At 54.0% G+C, this 20,730-nt stretch overlaps 1 protein-coding gene across 3 annotated transcripts; it reads right to left on the bottom strand.

Moving 5' to 3' along the window:
- Positions 1-223: 223 nt before the first annotated feature.
- On the bottom strand, positions 224-20,698 carry MAN2B1 (mannosidase alpha class 2B member 1). 3 transcript variants are annotated; one of them, XM_030820739.1, is made up of 24 exons: positions 20,461-20,698; positions 19,620-19,722; positions 19,268-19,441; positions 18,706-18,899; positions 17,624-17,756; positions 17,237-17,382; positions 14,547-14,663; positions 12,074-12,159; positions 11,870-11,990; positions 11,709-11,787; positions 11,101-11,210; positions 10,603-10,710; positions 10,226-10,342; positions 9,351-9,536; positions 6,369-6,466; positions 6,159-6,276; positions 3,795-3,913; positions 3,602-3,703; positions 3,036-3,123; positions 2,831-2,911; positions 1,870-2,097; positions 1,130-1,285; positions 920-1,022; positions 224-445 (listed from the first exon to the last, which is right to left on the bottom strand). In XM_030820739.1, the coding sequence occupies exons 1-24, from the start codon at positions 20,620-20,622 to the stop codon at positions 333-335; spliced, it is 3,042 nt and encodes a 1,013-aa protein (XP_030676599.1). In that variant the 5' UTR covers positions 20,623-20,698; the 3' UTR covers positions 224-332. The 3 variants fall into 3 exon arrangements, with proteins under 3 accessions (XP_030676599.1, XP_030676600.1, XP_030676601.1); XM_030820740.1 differs by having other exon boundaries at positions 12,074-12,156; XM_030820741.1 differs by lacking the exons at positions 6,159-6,276; positions 6,369-6,466.
- Positions 20,699-20,730: the final 32 nt, after the last annotated feature.

Raw genomic sequence — 20,730 nt, 5'->3', positions numbered from 1 at the left:
TTCACCCAGCTAATTTTTTAAATTTTTTGTACAGACAGGGCCTCATTTTGTGGTCCAGGCTAGTCTAGATCTCCTGGGCTCAAGTGATTCTCCCTCCTCAGCCTCCAGAGTTGTTAGGATTACAGGAGCAAGCCACCACACCTGGCTCTGGGTCATAAATTCTGTCCCCCTCCAACAAGCAAATAACAGACAAAAAAAAATCCACACTCAGCCACAGAGTGACCTGAGTCTTAATAGTAGCATTTTAATGGCAGCAGCCCCAAGAGGAGAGTGAGAGTCTGGTCTGCCCCCAGAGCAGGAGGCTTGGGCTTGGAGGGCCCATCCCAGCAGACCTAACCATCCACCTCCTTCCATTGAACTGAGGCCAGGAAAGTGCGGATTTCCATGGGTTCCAGCGTGATGTTGGCCGGATCCAGCTGGTAGGGAGTTTGGTGGGGTATGGGGCCTGGAGAGGTGCAGGGGGAAGGAGGAGTGAGAAGGTGCAGACTTCCTCTGACTCACCCCACTATGCTTCCTCCCCTGGGTCTAGACACAGCTGCACATCCCCAAATCTGTCTCCAGGGCCTCAATCCCAGACTCTTAACCTGCTTCCCCCGCCCTGAATACCACCCCCAGGTCCAATGTCCTCATACCCTCAATCTGACCCTAGAGGTGACGAACACCCTCCCAGAACTAGACACGGATGGGGATTTTCAAATCTTGTTCTTGGGACTAAACACCACCCACAAACCTCAAGACGCATTCCTGGTTTGCCGCACCCATTTCAGATCCTTTAAGCCCCTAACCTGGGTCTGGACTCTGCACCATACCCTCATGACCTTTTTGGGTCCTGGCCAACATCCCATGCCTCACACATTGCCCCCACCTGCCAGCCCCAGGTAAGACTCCACCCCTTCCCTACCCCTGACCAGGGCCCCACCTGTGTTTGTTGTCCACTTGAGCCTGGAGGCTGCCTCTCGGAGCTGGTTGGCCACCAGCGTGGTCTCCTGCAGGCGGGTGATGGTGAAGGTGGAGAACAGGTCCTGCGGGGAAGGGGATGGGCCCAGATGAGTTGGGGCAAAGCCAGGTTTCCCTTCTCTCCCTCTCTCTTGCCTCTCTCCGATCTCCTTCTCAATTCTGCCCTTCTTACCCTCAAGTTCAAGGTAACGGGGGCGCTCAGGTTACGTCCGGAATCCTCTCCTACGGCAAACTGGTGCTCCAAGCGCAGCAGCACCATCTCGGGGCCCCAGCTGGCCAGCGTGAGCAGGTGCACCGAGGGCGGCAGGTCCCTGCGCAGCCCTGAGAACTGCGGGAGAGAGGGCGGGGCTGAGTTGGAGAGGGGCGGGGCCTGGGTGGAGAAGGGCGGGGCCAAGCCAGGTCAGGAGGCAGGGCTAGGTTGTAGGGGCGGGGTTTCGCCAGAGACTGGCAGGGCACAGCCGAGAAGAGCGGCCAGGGCCATGACAGGGAGGGCTGAGCCAATGGGGAAATGGGTCAGTCCCAAGCTTAGGGTTCGAGTCCCGACGGAGCAGAACTGATGTGACCTGAGACTTTGGGAGTTACGGCGGGGCTGAAGCCGCGGGGCGGGGTGAGGCGGGACAGAGCCTGGGGGAGGTGAGAGGGCGAGAGGGCGGGGCTAAAGTGAAATGGGCGGGGCCGAAGGTGAGTTGGTGGTTTAGGGGCATGAGCTAGGGCTGTGCCTCTACACAGTCCAGGGAGGTTGGGACTGGGCTGGCACTGGGCGGGGACTGCCCAGGGGATGGGGCTGGCCCGAGGGTTTGGGGCTAATTATGGCCAAATGGATCCCCGCTGAGCCTAGGAAAATCCGCACCCAAACCCGGCTCCCTGGTAGACTTCATTCCGGTCCTCTCTGCCTACCCCGCTGCCCCTCACCTGCGTGCGCGGAGGAGCCCCGAGATTGTAGGCCGCGCCGCCACCCTGGGCCAGCACCACCTGAGGGGCCAGGACCTCTTGCTCAGCCAGGAGCCGGTGCCCAGCGGCTGCAGCCTGGGCTGTGTCCAGCAGCACCAGGTGGCGCCCTCGCACCCACGCCCCCGACCCGTTCTCCATTAGTGGCTCCGATACTCCGCGTCCATCGTCCTTCAACAGCCTTCTGTGCACCTGGGGGGAGAGTGGCCAGGAGCGGGTGAGAGTCGTGGGTTTGTGGGTGTCCTTGGGCCAGAAACTGGGTAAGGGCGTGTGGGAATGTCAAGAGAAATTAAAGGGTGGGAGGAACGGATGAGGATGAAGGTGAGGGTCTGGTAGGGCAACCCCAGCAGAGGTAGGATCCAAGTAGGCATGCGAACCAGGCCGGAAGGAGGTAAGTGCCTAACAGGGGGGCCTGGATATGGCACGCCAGAGACTGGAGGGAGCCTGGGTAGGAAATGGAGAAAAACGGAGAGGAAACGTTGCACACAGAAATGGAGTCCTTGGCCGGGCGCGGTGGTTCACGCCTGTAATCCCAGCACTTTGGGAGGCCGAGGTGGGTGGATCACCTGAGGTCAGGAGTTTGAGACCAGCCTGGCCAACATGGTGAAACCCCATCTCTACTAAAAATACCAAAATTAGCCAGGCATGATGGTGTGTGCCTGTACTCCCAGCTACTCGGAAGGCTGAGGGAGGAGAATCGCTTGAACCCAGGAGGCAGAGGTTGCAGTGAGCTGAGATAGGACTATTGCACTCCAGCTTGGACAATAAGAGCAAAACTCCGTCTCAAAGAAAAGAAAAGAAAGAAACGGAGTCCTCAGCTTAGTGGGGCCCGAAAGCAGAGAACTGGGCTAGAAACAGCCTTCAAGGTCCAGCAGGGGGCCGGGTTGGGAGGACCCTGGCTTGGATGGGGCTCTGACCCACTCACCATGAGCTCCAGCGAGCCATCTCTCAGGCTGCTGCCCCCCTGGGAGCGGTCAGTCAGCACAGTCAGCTGCATGTTTCCATCCTGGGGGTTGAAGGGTAAAAGTGGAGGGCAGTCAACCCCAACCCCAGGCAGCTTTGAGATGCTGCAGATAAGGGGTGATTCCCTTTCTATCGAGGTGGGGAGGTGCAGGGTGGGGGAGAGCTACCGTGATGTAAATCCGGGTGTTGACTGGATAGTAGTTTCCTGCCACAGGCTCTGTCTGGTTCAGTTTCCAGGTGGGTCGATAATCTCGCCTGGGGTTGGGGGTGAGCTGGTCAGGCTTGGGATCTGGCTCCCCCACTCTTTTTTTTTTTTTTTTTTTTTGAGATGGAGTCTCGCTCTGTCACCCAGGCTGGAGTGCAGTGGCGTGATCTCGGCTCACTGCTCCGCCTCCCAGGTTCACGCCATTCTCCTGCCTCAGCCTCCCGAGTAGCTGGGACTACAGGTGCCCGCCACCACACCTGGCTGAGTTTTTTGTATTTTTAGTAGAGACGGGGTTTCACCATGTTAGCCTGGATGGTCTCGATCTCCTGACCTCGTGATCCGCCCACCTCGGCCTCCCAAAGTGTTGGGATTACAGGCGTGAGCCACTGCACCCGGCCTGGCTCCCCCACTCTTCACCCTTCCTTCATCCTCTGTCTCCCACACTCATGTAATCAGCAAATTCCGCCACCAACCCTGGGCCCCAACACACCACAGACCACCCCCTCAGTGTTCTCAGTCACCCCCAACCTCCTCTCCAGGATCTCCCGGCCATTGCTGTCTGTGTAGAAGCATCCCTTTGTCTCCAGCGGTGTGTCAAAACGGCTGATGACCTCCTTCCCCCAGGTGTCGCTGTACCCAATGGGATGGCAAGGTTGTGAGCCTTGGATAAACCCCACTCTGCCTTTGCTTCCACACCCCTCTCCCAGCCTGTGCCACTCACCCCACAGGTATCGGCCCCACCGACCACTCTAGCTCCAGGTGCTGCTGTCCCGGGTACAGGCGAACCACCTGGGAACACCAGGCTGAGAAGTTCTGGTGCACCTCCTGCACCAAGGGCGTCTGCGGGCACACGGGTGAGGTGGGTGTCAGTCTGTACCCGAGCAGAGGTGAGTCCTACAAATGTCCCCCAACCCTGGCCATAAACCCCATTAAGGCCTACATCAAGGTCAACCTTCAGTCACTGCCACATAATTCTTTTTTTTTTTTTTTTTTTTGAGACGGAGTCTTGCTCTTTCGCCCAGGCGGGAGTGCAGCGGTGCGATCTCAGCTCACTGCAAGCTCCGCCTCCTGGGTTCACGCCATTCTCCTGCCTCAGCCTCCCAAGTAGCTGGGACTACAGGCACCTGCCACCACGCTCGGCTAATTTTTTGTATTTTTAGTACAGACAGGTTTTCACCGTGTTAGCGAGGATGGTCTTGATCTCCTGACCTCGTGATCCACCCGCCTCGGCCTCCCAAAGTGCTGGGATTACAGGCGTGAGCCATCGCGCCTGGCCCACATAATTCTTTTTTCTTTTTTTTTTTTGAGACAGAGTTTTGCTCTTGTTGCCCAGGATGGAGTGCAGTGGCACAATCTCACCTCACTGCAACCTCCGCCTCCTGGGTTCAAGCAATTCTCCTGCCTCAGCCTCCCGAGTAGAGGGATTGCAGGTACCTGCCACCACCCCCGGCTAATTTTTATATTTTTAGTAGAGATGAGGTTTCTATCCATGTTGGCCAGACTTGTCTCGAACTCCTGACCTCAGATGGTCCGCCTGCCTCGGCCTCGCAAAGTGCTGGGATTACAGGCATGAGCCACTACACCCGGCCTCTTTTTTTTTTTTTTTTTTTTTTGAGACAGGGCATCACCATGTAGGCACCTGATCAGCAAATGCTCCCACCTGGTCTTGAACTCCTATGCTCAAGTGATCCTCCTGCTTCAGTCTCCCAAAGTGCTGGGATTACAGGCATGAGCCACTGCACCCGGCTTGCCACATCACTCCTGAGTGTGGCATAAATGCCTCTTGTTAACCATTGCCCCATAGAACAGGATTCTAGCTTGGCACATGGCTACCTGGGATAAAGACTATATTGTCCAGTCTTCCCTGAGGCTATCAGTAGCTGAGTGACCACAGTTTGCCCCATAGAAAGTGATCCACGTGGTGTCAACAATGTTCCTGGCCCCTCTCCCTCTGCTACTGACTCAAACACAGATGTGGCGGCTGGAGCTTCAGCAGCCATCTTGGACCATGAGGTGGAAACTGAATATTGGGGAAGGCAGAGCAATGAGATAGAAGAGGAGGTCCCAGGCCAGGTGCGGTGGCTCACGCTTGTAATCCCAGCACTTTGGGAGGCCAAGGCGGGTGGATCACGAGGTCAGGAGATCGAGACCACGGTGAAACCCCGTCTCTACTAAAAATACAAAAAAATTAGCCGGGCATGGTGGCGGGTGCCTTTAGTCCCAGCTACTCAGAGAGGCTGAGGCAGGAGAATGGCGTGAACCCGGGAGGCGGAGCTTGCAGTGAGCCGAGATTGCGCCACTGCACTCCAGCCTGGGCAACCGAGCAAGACTCCGTCTCAAAAAAAAAAAAAAAAAAAAAAGAAGAGGAGGTCCTGGGTGATTACGGAACCACCCCACCTTCTCTGGGACTAACAGCCAGACTTTTTGTTAGAAGAAAATATTCTTCTCTTATTCTAGTCACAGTTAATTTGGCTAACTCTATTAGAACAGGCAAAACTATATACAGATATGCAGACATTCATCTCAAAGGGACTCACATGAAATGCGAGGCTCTTGAATGTGGACAAATGTGAGTTTTGTCATCTATGAAAGTCAAACATCAATGAGAGGCCCTGGGAAACCACTGTTCCTAGACAGATGCACCCACAGGCATTCACCCTGAGACTCGCCCAAACCCAATCAATCCAAGGGTGGACTCTCAAATATCCACTCCAGATAGAAGCTCCTCTTACTATATAGACTTTGGTGAATTCTTCAAGCAGTGATATTTGGCTCTCCTGATTCATGGGCCAAGTGGGAACGCCCCACCCCCAATTTCCAACACTAAGTATGTAAATGTCCACAGCAGATGTGAATGGCTTTGTATGATGTGTCCTACGGGGAGACTCTCATACAACCAGCCATGAATATCAACTCTATGGAAGGACCCTCAAATATTCCCCCTGCAGATCTGTGGGTCTTAGCCCACTGATCTGAAGGAAAAGTAAATCCTCCCCTACCCTCACTCTACACATGGCCCACCACCCTCCTGGGCTCCATAACTCCCCCATTCCCAACTGCCCACTCATCATTCCTAGTCCCTGACCTTCACCAGGTGGATCTGAGCCCAGCGGCTCACAGGCAGTGGTTTCTGTTGGTTGGGTCTGAAGATGTAGGCACCTGAGGCCTGGTCACTTTCATTGTCACCTATACTTGCGTTGTACCTGGGGTTGGGGCAGGTGAGAGTTAGGTAAGGGGCCCTAGCTCCATGCTGAGCACCACCACCCCACCCTCAGGCCTGGTGATCTTCCCTTACCAGAAGAAGGTCTGGCGAACAGGCAGCAGGAGTTGCTGATTCATGTTCATAATCTCCATCAACAGCCCTGTGTCAGGATCAAACGTTGCCCGGATGTGCTGGGCAGAAAAGGGTCCACAGGTGGGTTTGTGTGTGTGCGTGTGTTTTTTAATTTTTTTTTTTTTTTTTTTTTTTTTTTTTTGAGACTGAGTCTCACTCTGTAGCCCAGGCTAGAGTACAGTGGTGCAATCTTGGCTCACTGCAACCCCCACCTCCTGGGTTCAAGTGCCTCAGCTACCCAAGTAGCTGGGATTACAGGCGCCCACCACCCCGCCTGGCTAATTTTCATATTTAGTAGAGACGGGGTTTCGCCTCAAACCCCTGACCTCAAGTGATCTGCTCACCTTGGCCTCCCAAAGTACTAGGATTACAGGCATGTAATCCTACACCATGCCCAGCCGGATTTTTTTTTGTTGTTTTGAGACAGAGACTTGCTCTGTCGCCCAGGCTGGAGTGCAGGGGTGCAATCTCAGCTCACTACAGCCTCTGCCCCCAGGTTCCAGCAATTCCCCTGCCTCAGACTCCTGGGTAGCTGGGATTACAGGCGCATGCCACCATGCCTGGCTAATTTTTGTATTTTTATTAGAGACAGGGTTTCACCATATTGGCCAGACTGGTCTCGAACTCCTGACCTCATGATCCACCCGCCTCAGCCTCCCAAAGTGCTGGGATTACAGGCATGAGCCAACGCGCCCGGCCCCCTTTTTTTTTTCAATTAAAATTCTTTTTAGGGCCAAGCACGGTGGCTCACACCTGTAATCCCAGAACTTTGGGAGACTGAGTTGGGTGGATAACCTGAGGTGAGGAGTTTGATACCAACCTGGCCAACATGGTGAAACTCCATCTCTACTAAATTAAAAAAAAAAAAAAAATTTAAATTTGTTTTCTAGAGATGGGGGTCCCACTATGTTGCCTGGGGCTAGTCTCCAACTCCTGGGCTCAAGCAGTGTGCCACACCCAGCCATTCAACCTGATTTTCTTTTTTTGTTTGTTTTGAGACAGAGTCTTGCTCCAGGCTGGAGTGCAGTGGCATGATCTCGGCTCACTGCAACCTCCACCTCCTGGGTTCAAGCGATTCTCCTGCCTCTCCCTCCTGAGTAGCTGGGACTACAAGCATGTACCACCACGCCCAGTTAATTTTTGTATTTTTGGTACAGACAAAGAGGTTTCACTATGATGGCCAGGCTGATCTCAAACTCCTGACCTCAGGTGACCTGCCCGCCTCCAAAGTCCTGGGATTACAGGCATGAGCCAACGTGCCCACCCCAGGCTTTTCTTTTTTTTCTTTTTTTTTTGAGATGGAGTCTCGCTCTGTTGCCCAGGCTGGAATGCAGTGGCGCCATCTCGGGTCACCGCAAGCTCTTCCTCCCGGGTTCACACCATTCTTCTGCCTCAGCCTCCTGAGTAACTGGGACTACAGATGCCCACCACCATGCCCGGCTAATTTTTTTGTATTTTTAGTAGAGACAGGGTTTCACCGTGTTAGCCAGGATGGTCTCGATCTCCTGACCTCGTGATCTGCCTGCCTCAGCCTCCTAAAGTGCTGGGATTACAGGCGTGAGCCACCGCGTCCGGCCCCCCCAACCTTATTTTCAATCTCGCCACCTCTTACCAGGGCCTTCCAGGGCTAGTGCAGTCAACCCCTTCCAGGTCCCTGCACTTCCACACTGGCTGCCTACAATCTGTTCCCCACAACAGCCAGAGCACACCTGTGATACCCTAAGTCTCATCAAAGCCCTCCTCTGCTGCGGACCAGGGCCAACTTGGGCATCTGATGTGTGAACCACAATGCCAGAACTCACAAGACTTTTAGGGGCCTGTGGGAATGTTTTAACTTCTTTTCTTTCATTTTATTTTAATAAAAATATAAAAAAGATGTTTTCTTCCGAACATGAACAGTCCTACTGCAGAACTTCTTTTATTTTATTTTATTGAGACAGGGTCTCACTTTGTCACCCAGGCTGGAGTGCAGTGGCACGATCTCGGCTCACTGCAACCTCTGCAACCTGGGCTCAAGCAATCCTCCTTCCTCAGCCCCCAAGTAGCTGGGATTACAGACATGTACCACGACACCCAGCTAATTTTTTGTATATTTTGTAGAGACTGGGTTTCACCATGTTGCCCAAGCTGGTCTCAAACTCCTGATCTCAGTAGATCCACCCACCTCAGCCTCCCGTGGTGCTAGAATTACAGGTATAATCCACCATGCCCGTCCTATTTTACTATTATTCTTTTCAGACAGGGTTTCACTCTGTTGCCAGGATGGAGTACAGTGGGACAATCATTGCTCACTGCAACCTCGAACTCCCCAGCTCAAACAAACCTCCCATCTGGGCCTCCCAATTAGCTGGGACAACTCCTGGGCTCAAGTGATCCTCCCGCTTCAGCCTCCCAAAGAGCCAGGATTAGACACATGAGAAACAACGACTGGCAAAAGACAAAGTCTTCCTGTTGGTCCTCAAGGCTCTCAAGGTCTGACCTGTCACCTGTTCACCCTGCTTCAGCCACACTGAGCTCCTTGTGGCTCCTGGAATTCTGCACACTCTCCTGCTTGAAGGCTTTTGTGCCTGTTATTCTCTCCCCATCTGGATCTCTCTTCCTCCAAATAGCCACATGGCTCCCTCCCTCAGGTCATATCTTAAATGTCACCTTTATCGGGAACACCTTCCCTGAAATGTCCCTGCCAAAATTGCAAACCACCACCTGCCACCAGCTCTGACATATCTGTCAAGTGTCACCCATGATCACACTGGGTCCTCATAACAGTCCCAGGAAAAGACACTGAGGCTTACACAAAGGTCACTTGCTCAAGGACACACAATGAGGGGAGTTGTGACAGGAGGTCATGAGCCTAGGGACCTGCTGACCCAGAGTCCACACAGCTCACCATGACACTTCAAATTTGTCACAGGAGCAGGAAAGGGGATTGAAATGGGGTCTCACCTCATTTTCGATGGTTAAAGCAGGGGACCAGGATCTCCTGGGGATGGGCTGTGGTGCACGGGCCTGGGGCTTCCAGCGAGGCACCTGGGCTACTGAATAGGTGCTGAAGCCCAGGGCGGGCAGTGAGGCTGAGAACAGCAGCTCCGGAGGGTGCACCTGGCTGTCTGAGCTGGGAAATATCACCACCTCGGATAAAGGAGGAGGGAAACTGAGTCAAGAGTACCCATGGAAAGCTATACATGCATGGAGACAAAAAACTCAAGGAATGAAAAGAGTCCTGAGATGGGGAAAGGAAATGGAGGTGTGTGTGGTGGGGGGACAGTCAGATTCCAAGGAAATGATTGCAGAGAAGATTCACCAGGTGGAAAAAACCCCACTGAGAGGGCGGAGAGACTACGGAGTCGGGATAGTGAAGGAGGAAGTAGGGTAAGAAACCCTTGAGGCAGGTTCTCTGGGGAGGAAGAGGTTTGGGGGAGGACGTTTTCTGGAATGAAGGAGATGTCCATAAACAGCAATAAATTTTCCTGGGGAAGCGGGGTATTAAAATGGAGGACTAGCCAGGCACGGTGGCTCATGCCTGTAATACAGGAGGCGGAGTTTGAAGTGAGCCGAGATAGCGCCACTGCACTCCAGCCTGGGTGACAGAGCGAGATTCCGTCTCAAAAAAAAATAAAAAAGGGAGGACCACTCACAGGAGGCAGATGTTCCTAAGGGGAGACTGATATTAAGGGGCAGAGGGTGAAGATACAAGAGGGGGGAAGAGATACGCATGAGTGGGAAATATTCATGGAGGCAGGCGCTATCCATGGGGGCGATGAGGAAATGCCCATTGGGGGAGGAGTTCCAGCGGGGAAATATTCGTTGTCTGGGCTCACATCGCTGGGCACTGTCCTGCCATTGGGGTCCTTCACAACGAAAACGCCTTCGCTGACCGGCAGCCGTACCATCCAATTCACCTTCCGCCCCAGGGGATTATAAACGATGACCTGGAACTGGGGAGGGAGGGTCAGAGAGGGCATGGGTCACAGCCGGCCTTCACCAAACCCACCCACTTTGCACAGAAACGCCCCTGGGTGGTCCTGGTGTGGTCACGGCACTTAAGGCCAAGCCCCCTCGAGATGCGTTGTTCTCTGTCCTGACCCAGCTTCGCAGCCCACGTAATTTCACTCCTGTATAGTCCTCCAAAAACATTTTCCAACTACCCCCTCTAAAGCCCGTCTGACCTAGATCCACCCCTCCCGTCCCGGCTCACGCGCGCCGCCGTCTGGCTGAGCGGGCAGATGCTGATGTTTAGCTGTCGGCAAAAGGTGAAGTGATCTTTGAAGCCTCTGAGCCGCGCCAGCGCGTTGCTCAGAAGAACCTGCGGAAGAGCGCAAAGGGATCGGTGGGTTCTGGACGCCAGGCCTGACTCCTCCCCTCTCCTCAGGCCCCGCCCCGTTCCGGTCTCTGTCCCGCCTCCCTCAAGACTCGCACCAAAAGCCCTTCTAACCCCACCCTGCTGCCCTTGACTACACCCCATAGCTGTCTCCGCCTCCTCTTTGCCCACTCTCCGCCTCCTTTTCCCCTCCAAAGCCCCGCCCCGTTCCTGTATCTTTCCCCGCCTCCTACAAGCCCCGCCCCCACGAGCCCTTCTAGCCCCGCCACACGGCTCTCGGCTACGCCTCACACCCGTCTCTGTCCCCTTTCTCAGGCCTTGGCCCCGCCCCTTCCTGTCTCCACCCCCGTGTCTCCCAAGTCTCGCCCCGCGCACCTCGCAAGGCCCCCAGCCTGCAGCAAGCTGGCGCGCGTAGTCGTTGGCCACGTGCTGGCGGGAGGTGCCGCTGACGGCGTCGTGATGCTGGAGCACAGCCATCGCCTCATCTGCTCATAGACAATGAGTCCGGTGAGGTTCTGTGGGACTCAGCTCAGACCCCAAGGGGAAACGAAAGGTCCGGTGCTGGCGGTCAGGATTCTTAGAGGCTTTAAGAAGGAACTCGAGGACGGCCGGGCGCGGTGGCTCACGCCTGTCATCCCAGCACTTTGGGAGGCCAAGGCGGGCGGATCACGAGGTCAGGAGATCGAGACCATCCTGGCTAACACGGTGAAACCCCGTCTCTACTAAAAATACAAAAAATTAGCCGAGCGTGGTGGCAGGCGCCTGTAGTCCCACTACTCGGGAGGCTGAAGCAGGAGAATGGCGTGAACGCGGGAGGTGGAGCTTGCAGTGAGCCGAGATCGCGCCACTGCACTCCAGCCTGGGAGACAGATTCGAGACTCCGTCTCAAAAAAAAAAAAAAAGAAGAAACTCGAGGGGGGCGGCCTAGGGGTGGTTTCCAGCTTCAGCCGCAAACCTTTTCCCCTCTTGGGCCCGACACTTACTGAGGGCTGCACTGTCTCCTGAGCCATAGGGTCCCACGTTGGCCGCCAGGCCCACCAGTGCCTCCAGCTGGTTGCACACCTGGAGGCAGAGGGGTATGTTGGGGCGCCCAGCCTGTCGGGCCTCAGGGGTGCATGCCCCCTCTAGCCCAGCTCCTACCCACCTGCAGGAAGTTGTAGCTGAGGCGCTCGTAGCGTTTGAGGGCCGGCCGACTGGAAAAGTAACCGGTCCAGAACTGGTGGGGGCCATCCGCGTAAGGGAAGAAGTCATCATGTTTCACTGACCTACAGCGGCAGGGGCATTGAGGGCAGGGTCGTGACCCACGGGGCATGCCAACCCCCCCAAGCTCCCCAGTTTCCCCAAATACCAGGTGAGGTTGGCCTTGTTCAGCTCCCAGAGGTAACAAGCGGGGGTGGAGTAGAGAACATGGACACTGCTTCCTTTTGCCTGCTGCTGGGGGAGGCGACAGAGTGAGCCCTCGGGAGTCCGCACCTTCCTGGGGGCCCACACTTCCACATATGTGTGCACATTCATGCATCCCGTAGGTTCAGTTTCTCTAAATACATATTTGGCGTGCAAGCCAATGGTCGGGTGTGAAAATGAATTTTGGCTGAAGTCAAACATGACCACTAGCCTTTTTTAAAAGGATTTCAGAGATGCAAGAATAAACCTGAAATTTTACTAAACTTTTACAATAATTCTAACTTCATTATTAAAAACTTTTGTGGAGACCGGGCGCGGTGGCTTACGCCTGTAATCCCAGCACTTTGGGAGGCTGAGGCGGGCAGATCACGAGCTCAGGAGATGGAGACCATCCTGGCTAACACGGTGAAACCCCATCTCTACTAAAAATACAAAAAATTAGCCGGGCGAGGTGGCGGGCGCCTGTAGTCCCAGCTACTCTGGAGGCTGAGGCAGGAGAATGGCGTCAACCCCAGGGGGCGGAGCCTGCAGTGAGCCGAGATCGCGCCACTGCACTCCAGCCTGTGCGACAAGACTCTGTCTCAAAAAAAAAAAAAAAAAAAAATACTTTTGTGGAAAAACTCAGTGTGAGATTATAGGGCAGGAATAATCGTTTTGCAGGACCATCAGATTGTTACCAAAAAACACAACTTTTTTTTTTTTTTGAGACGGAGTCTCGCTTTGTCGCCCAGGCTGGAGTGCAGTGGCTCAATCTCGGCTCACTGCAAGCTCTACCTCTCAGGTTCATGCCATTCTCCAGCCTCAGCCTCATGAGTACCTGGAACTACAGGTGCCTGCCACCACGCCTGGCTAATTTTTTGCATTTTTTAGTAGAGACGGAGTTTCACCATGTTAGCCAGGATGGTCTCGATCTCCTGACCTCATGATCCACCCGCCTCGGCCTCCCAAAGTGCTGGGATTACAGGCATGAGCCACCGTGCCCGGCCTAGACACAATTTTTATAATGAATGGAGGTGCACTTTCACCTGAGCAAGGTGGAGGAACAAGAAAGTGATCTATGTGAGAAAAAGGATGTTTGTTTTGCACGTGCTGTGTCCCCAGTGTACACAGTAGGTGCTCAATAAACTTTTTTTTTTTTTTTTTTTTGAGACTGAGTCTCACTCTGTCGCCCAGGCTGGAGTAGAGTGGCACGATCTCGGCTCGCTGCAACCTCTGCCTCCCAGGTTCCAGCGATTCTCCTGCCTCAGCCAGCGGAGTGGCTGGTCTTACAGATGAGTGCCACCACACCCACCTAATTTGTTGTATTTTTAGTAGAGACAAGGTTTCACCATGTTGGGCAGGCTGGTCTCCAACTCCTGTCTTCAAGTGATCCGCCCACCTCAGATTACAATCCCAGCACTTTGGGAGGCCCAGGCAGGCAGATCACTTGAGGGCAGGAGTTTGAGACCAGCCTGGCCAACATAGTGAAACCCTGCCTCTACTAAAAATACAAAAATTAGCCAGGGTTGGTGGCACATGCCTGTAATCCCAGCTACTTGGGAGGCTGAGGCAGAAGAATCGCTTGAACCCGGGAGGTGGAGGTTGCAGTGAGCCGAGAGCACGCCACTGCACTCCAGCCTGGGCGACAGAGCGAGACTCCATCTCTAAGTAAGTAAGTAAATAAATAAATAAATAAATAAAAATGTAGAAGAGGGAGGCAGAAGAGGTGAGAATGAGAGAAAGGGATGTGATTACAGAAACAGGGTCAGAAAGATGCTATGTGGTTGGCTTTGAAGATGGAGCCAAGACTTTGAATGTGGGCAACTTCTAGATGTTGGAAAAAGCAAGGAAACTATATTCTCTCCTAGAGACTGCAGAAAGAACACAGCCTTGCCAACACCTTGATTATAGCCTGGTGAGACTCAGGCTGGACTTTTTTTTTTTTTTTTTTTTTTTTGAGACAGAGTCTCTCTGTGGCCCAGGCTGGAGTGCAGTGGTATGATCTCGGCTCACTGCAACCTCTGCCTCCCGGATTCAAGTGATTCCCCTGCCTCAGGCTCCCGAGTAGCTGGGATTACAGGCGTGCACCATCACACCCAGCTAATTTTTGTATTTTTAGTAGAGACAGGGTTTCACCATGCTGGTCAGGCTGGTCTCGAATCCCTGACCTCATGATCCGCCCGGCTTGGCCTCCCAAAGTGCTGGGGTTACAGACGTGAGCCATCGCGCCCGGCCTCATGCTGGACTTCTTACCTACCGAACTGTAAGACAATGTATTTCTGTTGTTTTGAGCTGCTAAGTGTGTGGTCATTTGTTATAGAATGGCCACAATAGAACAATAGAAAACAAAGACAGCACTGAGAGCTATGCACATGACCCAAGGCCCCCGGATGCAAGCGCACATGTGCAAAAGGGTACCACAGGGTAGGCACACTGACCTGCGCATTTACCAGCCGGATGAGCTTGTCAAGGTTCTTGAACCACATGTTGGCATTCTCATATTGGAAGTCCGAGCCCATGGTCATCACAATGTGGTTGGTGCGGTAATACCGGCCCTGCAGGCAAGAGGGGAGTCCTGAGGCCAGAGAATCCTGGGCCATCCCTGTGTATAGTTGTGTTTTGATGTATATGGGGTCAAGGATGTTGGGTGCACATACAGGCATGGGTGGGGGTATGGCACATGGGAGCGTGGGGACACAGATAAAAGTAGCCACTGGTTGTTGAGCAGTTCTCTTGGACCCACTACCTAGAAGAGGGCATCCAGGCACCACACCATGCCATGCTATCTCTTGCCCAGCCTATGCTATCTCTCTTTTTTTTTTTTTTTTTTGAGACGGAGTCTTGCGGTGTCGCCCAGGCCGGAGTGCAGTGGCGCAATCTCGGCTCATTGCAAGCTCCGCCTCCCAGGTTCACGCCATTCTCCTGCCTCACTCAGCCTCTCCGAGTAGCTGGGACTACAGGCGCCCGCCACCACGCCCGGCTAATTTTTTTGTATTTTTTTAGTAGAGACAGGGTTTCACCGTGGTCTCGATCTCCTGACCTCGTGATCCGCCCGCCTCAGCCTCCCGAAGTGCTGGGATTACAAGCGTGAGCCACTGCACCCGGCCTATGATATCTCTTCTAATGAGGAATGCACATAAATCCAGGAGGGGGATATCGTGATGGTGAATAGAATAGCATCTTCCTCCAAGGGGCATGAGAACATGATTACAGGGGCTCACACCTGTAATCCCAGCTACTCAGGAGACTGAGGCAGGAGGATCGCTTGAGTTTAGGAGTTTAAGACCAACCTGGGCCACATAGCAAGACCCTGTCTCAAGAAAAAAAAAAATTAATCTAAAACAATTTTTTTTTTTTGAGACAGAGGTTCACTCTGTTGCCCAAGCTAGAGTGCAGTGACATGATCTCGGCTCACTGCAACCTCCACCTCCCAGGTTCAAGCGACTCTCTTGCCTTAGCCTCCCAAGTAGCTGGGATTACAGGCGTGTGCCACCACACCTGGCTAATTTTTGTATTTTTAGTAGAGACAGGGTTTCGTCATGTTGGCTAGGCTGGTCTCAAACTCCTGACTTCAGATGATCTGCCCATCTCGGCCTCTCAAAGTGCTGGGATTACAGGCATGAGCCACCATGCCCGGCCATCAATTTTTAAAGAAAGGAAAAAAAATGTTTTAAGGAGAACGTGTTATGCCAGGCATGGTGGCTCACACCTATAATCCTAGCACTTTGGGAGGCCAAGGCAGGAGGATCACTTGAGTTCAGAAGTTTGAGACCAGCCTGGGCCACATGGTGAGACCTTATCTCTGTGAAAAAATAATTTTTTTAATTATAAAAATGTTAAAGGCTGGGCGCGGTGGCTCACGCCTGTAATCCCAGCACTTTGGGAGGCTGAGGCTGGTGGATCAAAAGGTTAGGAGTTCGAGACCAGCCTGGCCAATATGGTGAAACCCCCTTTCTACTAAAAAGACATAAAACTTAGCCGGGTATGGTGGTGGGCACCTGTAATCCCAGCTACTCGGGAGGCTGAGGCAGAAGAATCACTTGAACCCAGTAGGTGGAGGTTGCAGTGAGCCGAGATCGTGCCACTGCACTGCAGCCTGGGCGACAGAGTGAGTCTAAAAAAAATTAAAAAGGAATTCTCAATAAAAATGTTAAAAATAGACTGGGCACAGTGGCCCACACCTGTAATCCCAGCACTTTGGGAGGCTGAGGCGGGCAGATCACCTGAGGTCAGGAATTCAAGACCAGCCTGGCCAACATGACGAAACCCTGTCTACTAAAAATACAAAAATTAGCTGGGCGTGGTGGCAGGTGCCTGTAATCCCAGCTTCTCAGGAGGCTGAGGCAGGAGAATGGCTTGAACCCGGGAGGCAGAGGTTGCAGTGAGCTGAGATCATGCCACTGCACTCCAGCCTGGGTGACAGAGCAAGACTCTGTCTCAAAAAAAAAAAAATAAATAATAAATAAAAATGTTAAAAATAGAGGCCAGGTGCGGTGGCTCATGCCTGTAATCCCAGCACTTTGGGAGGCCAAGGCAGGCGGATCACTTGAACTCAGGAGTTTGGGACCAGCCTGGACAACATGGTGAAACACCATCTCTACTAAAAATACAAAAAATTAGCTGGATGTGGTGGTGCGCGCCTGGAGTCCCAGCTACTCGGGAGGCTGAGGTGGGAGAATCGCTTGAAGGCAAGAGTTGAAGGTTGCAGTAAGCTGAGATCTGCTCTCCAGCCTGGGTGACAGAGCAAGACTCCATGTCGAAAAAAATGAATTAATTAAAAATAAATTAAAAATAAAGAGGCATGGTGGCTCACGCCTGTAATCCCAGCACTTTGGGAGGCCAAAGCACGTGGATCACTTGAGGTCAGGAGTTCAAGACCAGCCTGGCCAACATGATGACACCCCAGTGCAAAAATACAAAAATTAGCTGGATGTGCTTGTTTGAACCCAGGAGGCGGAGGTTGCAGTGAGCCGAGATCACACCACCGCACTCCAGCCTGGGTGACAGAGTAAGACTCTGTCTCAAAAAAATTAAAAATAAGGAGAACGTGTTAGGGGATGCCTGTACCATGGAAGGGGCTCATTGCATTGTATATACTGGACTCGAAGGTTCTGGACACCAGGGTTACCTGGGCAGTGGCCACATTTAGGAAGTAATCGACCAGCTCCTTGGCGTTGTACTCGGGGCTGCGGGGGTCCTCCACCACTGGCTGATCGACACACAGCACATCCCAGCACAGATTCCTTGGCGGGTTGTAACCATTGGGAAGCACACCTGCAGGTCACACCAGGTTCAAGGGGTGGCCCATCACCCAGACCTGCCCTGGTTTGAAAGCCGGCCATGTCCCACCCAGGATGGGCTTCAGAATTTGTGTCCCAATGCAAAAGGAAATGCAGGGCCTTTATTCCCAGACTATAGGAATTGCAGGACAGTGACAGCAAAGCAGATATCAAACCCAGGACCCTTCTGAGTGTGTGGCACCATGGCTGGCCCTGCCCTCACCAAGCCCCCTCACCAGTGAAGAGGTCCGCGGTCGGGGGCTTCAGGCTGGCGCTGGCCCGCCACACCTGCTCCATCTCCAGCTTCTGCATCCGTACCCACTTATCTTGATAATCAAGGCGCCCAAAGAAGAAGCCATCAAAGCCCATCTGGGGATGAGGGAGGAAAAGGCAGTGTGAATTAGTGCCCAGCCCTCTCACCACCAAACTCCCCTCTGCTTGGGAGGGGCAGGTCAGAGCACAGGTTAAAAAGCAGCGCTAGGTCGGTGTGATGGTTCTTGCCTGTGATCCCAGCCTTCTGGGAGGCCAAAGCAGGAGGATCACTTAAATCCAGGAGTTTTTGAGACCAGCCTGCACAACACAGGCAGACTGTCTCTACAAAAAAATTAAAAATTAGCCAGGCGTGGTGGTGCGCTCTTGCAGTCTCATCTACTAGGGAGGCTGAGACAGGAGAATCGCTTGAATCCGGGAGATTGAAGCTACAGTGAGCTAGGATTGCACCACTGCACTCCAGCCAGGATGACAGAGCAAGACTCTGTCTCAAACAAAAACAAAAAACAATAAACAAAACAAAAACACGTAGGGCTCAAACAGAGAGGCCTCCAGCTTATTTCCAAGCTTGGGGAAGTTTCAGAACTCACCACCCTGGGCTAGCAGGGAGAGGGCAGGTCCAACATCAGAACCCAGGTTCACCTCCCCAGCGCTGTCAAAGCTCAGAGCAGGCCTGACTCCAGGAATGAGGTTCCCCCTTCCATAGCCTGAGGATGGATAGGGTCTGAGCACAGGTAATGAAGCTGTTTTTAAGGCAGCCTAGGCATCCACTTGCCACCCAGTTTAGGGAGGAGCCAGGATCCTAGCTAGTAGGTGGGGCCAGAACACCAAGAGGGGCCTATTAGGGGAGAGGGCGGAGCCAGCTGGAGCTGGGTCAGCCTGGGGCTGGGCATAGCCAGCTGAGGCCAGAGCTCAAAAGCCACTGGCCTTACGGCTCACTCAAGGGGCAGGTCTTTGTGAGATTGCAGGGAGGGGGCGGGGTTTGAGTGGGCGAGGGAGGAGCCAGAGTGAGTGAAGGAGTGGGCCCAAGAGAGGTCCCGGGTCGCACCTGCGCAAAGAGCGAGGCCTGCTCCCGAGAGTGGCCGAAGGGGTCAATGTGCCAGGCCACACGGGGTCGCCCGTCATTGCCAAATGTGTCCTCCAGAAAGCGCAGCCCGAGTGTCATCTGGTCCACGATGGCACCGTAGTGGGTGGTTGCCTCATCGTTCATCACCCAGCCACCGTTGGCGAACTCCAGGCGCCCTGTGCCAGGACAGGCAAGGTCAGGGTCAGCGGTCAGAGCCAGGAGTGGGAGCAGGGTGGCTGATACTGGGAATGTGAAAGCCTGCCTGTGTACTCATTTCTGGCGGAAGGACAAGAGGGGTCGCTCCCAGGCCATAGTTCCCAGATATGGGAAAGAGGCCCGCCTGCATGGCAGGCTTTCCAGAGGATGCACTGCAGGTGGGGCCTTGTGGGATGTATAGGAGTTCTCCAAATGGAGAGTCCAGGCAGGCGGAGCGACACGCATGTTGTACAGTTTGCAGATGGCATGATAAAATCTCAGAAACCAGAGATGCAGAAGCAGAAGCTGGGCTGGGCTTCCTCTTTTCACTTCCTTGGGGCAGGCTCACCCTGGCGCACAAGGTCTCGCACGACTTCCTGTGTGGCATTTGTCTGCTGGTGCCACCAACGGGAGAAGAAGGCAATCTCCACGTAAATGAAGCGACGGGTGGGATCTGCCAGCAAGGCAGAGATGACCGAGTCCAGGATGTACTGCACACCGGCGTGCTGGATGTCATTCTTGACTGTGGATAACAGGGATAAGGCTCTCAGGGCACAGCAGAGCCAAGGGGGTTATTCCTAGACACAGGAGCCCAAGCCCTGGATATTAGGGTGACACTGGCCCCACCCTAATGTCCAGGACCCAGAAGGGATTACCGGGACCATGGGGATCCCAGGGACCAGTCCCCATCCTCTACTCACTTCCATAAAAGTACTGGTCCACGGTTTTGAGCCAGCCTACGTCATCATGTGTGTGAGGCACCAGGTGTACGTTCAGCATGTTCGGCTGCACTGTGGGGCATGTCTGCACAGGGACCCCAAACACACATACCTTGTCAATAACCCCGGAGGTCGGGGGCTGCAGAGTAAGTCTTAATCTGGAGGTGAGTGACTCAGAGAGGCCTGATCTCGCCTATGTGCAGAGGAGGCCAGGCCCTCCCAGGCAGGACACACACATACATAGTTGTGCTCATAGATACAACTCCCACTTTGCACAATCCCACAGGGCAGCTCTCATTCACACTCTGGGAAAATAATAATAGAAGGAGCTGATGTTTGTTCAGCATTTGCCAACAGCAGACGGCCACCCTGGGAGGTGGGGCGATGTTATCCCCAGTTTCCAAATGAAGGCACTGAGGCTCAGAGAGGATAGGTGACTTGCCCAACGTCACACACTCAGGAAGTGTAAGAGCTAGGCTGGAATTTCAGGCAGACTCCAGAGTCCCAGCTCTCCGCCAGCACCTCCCGCCACACATACACTGCTCACCCCCTGCCACCTCCTGCCCCTCCAATCCCACAGTTAAGTGCAGACAAAGTCTAGGCAAGCATCCCGGAGACACGGAGGCAGGTACAATCAGACACAGTCCTATACTCAGATGCGCACAGCCAGACCTCGCAATGACACAAAGCACGCACTCAGACCCCACTGTCATATCATTATCCATTCACTAGACACCCACAGGACAGACCCACCCACACCTCTAGACTGTATTCGGGGTTTCACTCTGCCTACTGTACGTTTCCGCTTGGAGGCCCCACTCACCTCGTATCCCCCGGCCCGAGCACCGGGAGCCGCCAGCAACAACAAAAGGAAAAAGCAGAGAGGCGCGAGCGGTGGCCGCAGGGCGCGGGAGATGGTCCAGGGGCCTGCTGCATCCAGGCAGCCGCGAGCGCAGACCCCCGAAGCCCGCGCGTAGGCGCCCATGGCTCAGCAGCTTCCTCCTGGGGTTCCCGGGCCCTGGAAAGGCCGGGCAAACGCCCCGCCCCCAGACCCGGCCGGGCCAATTGGGGGGACGGGGGCGGGGCCAGGGTC

This window comes from Nomascus leucogenys, chromosome 10 (assembly GCF_006542625.1).
Source record: "Nomascus leucogenys isolate Asia chromosome 10, Asia_NLE_v1, whole genome shotgun sequence".
In the NCBI taxonomy this organism is placed as follows: domain Eukaryota; kingdom Metazoa; phylum Chordata; class Mammalia; order Primates; family Hylobatidae; genus Nomascus; species Nomascus leucogenys.
The sequence above is the reverse complement of the archived record's forward strand: the minus strand, read 5'-3'. Positions and strand labels throughout refer to the sequence as shown.

Coding starts and splice junctions, on each gene's coding strand:
- MAN2B1 (XM_030820739.1), bottom strand. CDS start 20,622: ATGGGCGCCTACGCGCGGGCTTCGGGGGTCTGCGCTCGCGGCTGCCTG. Junction 19,723..20,460: donor CTCGGGCCGGGGGATACGAG/GTGAGTGGGGCC, acceptor GTCCCTGTGCAG/ACATGCCCCACAGTGCAGCC. Junction 11,788..11,869: donor TCAGCTACAACTTCCTGCAG/GTGGGTAGGAGC, acceptor CTCTGCCTCCAG/GTGTGCAACCAGCTGGAGGC.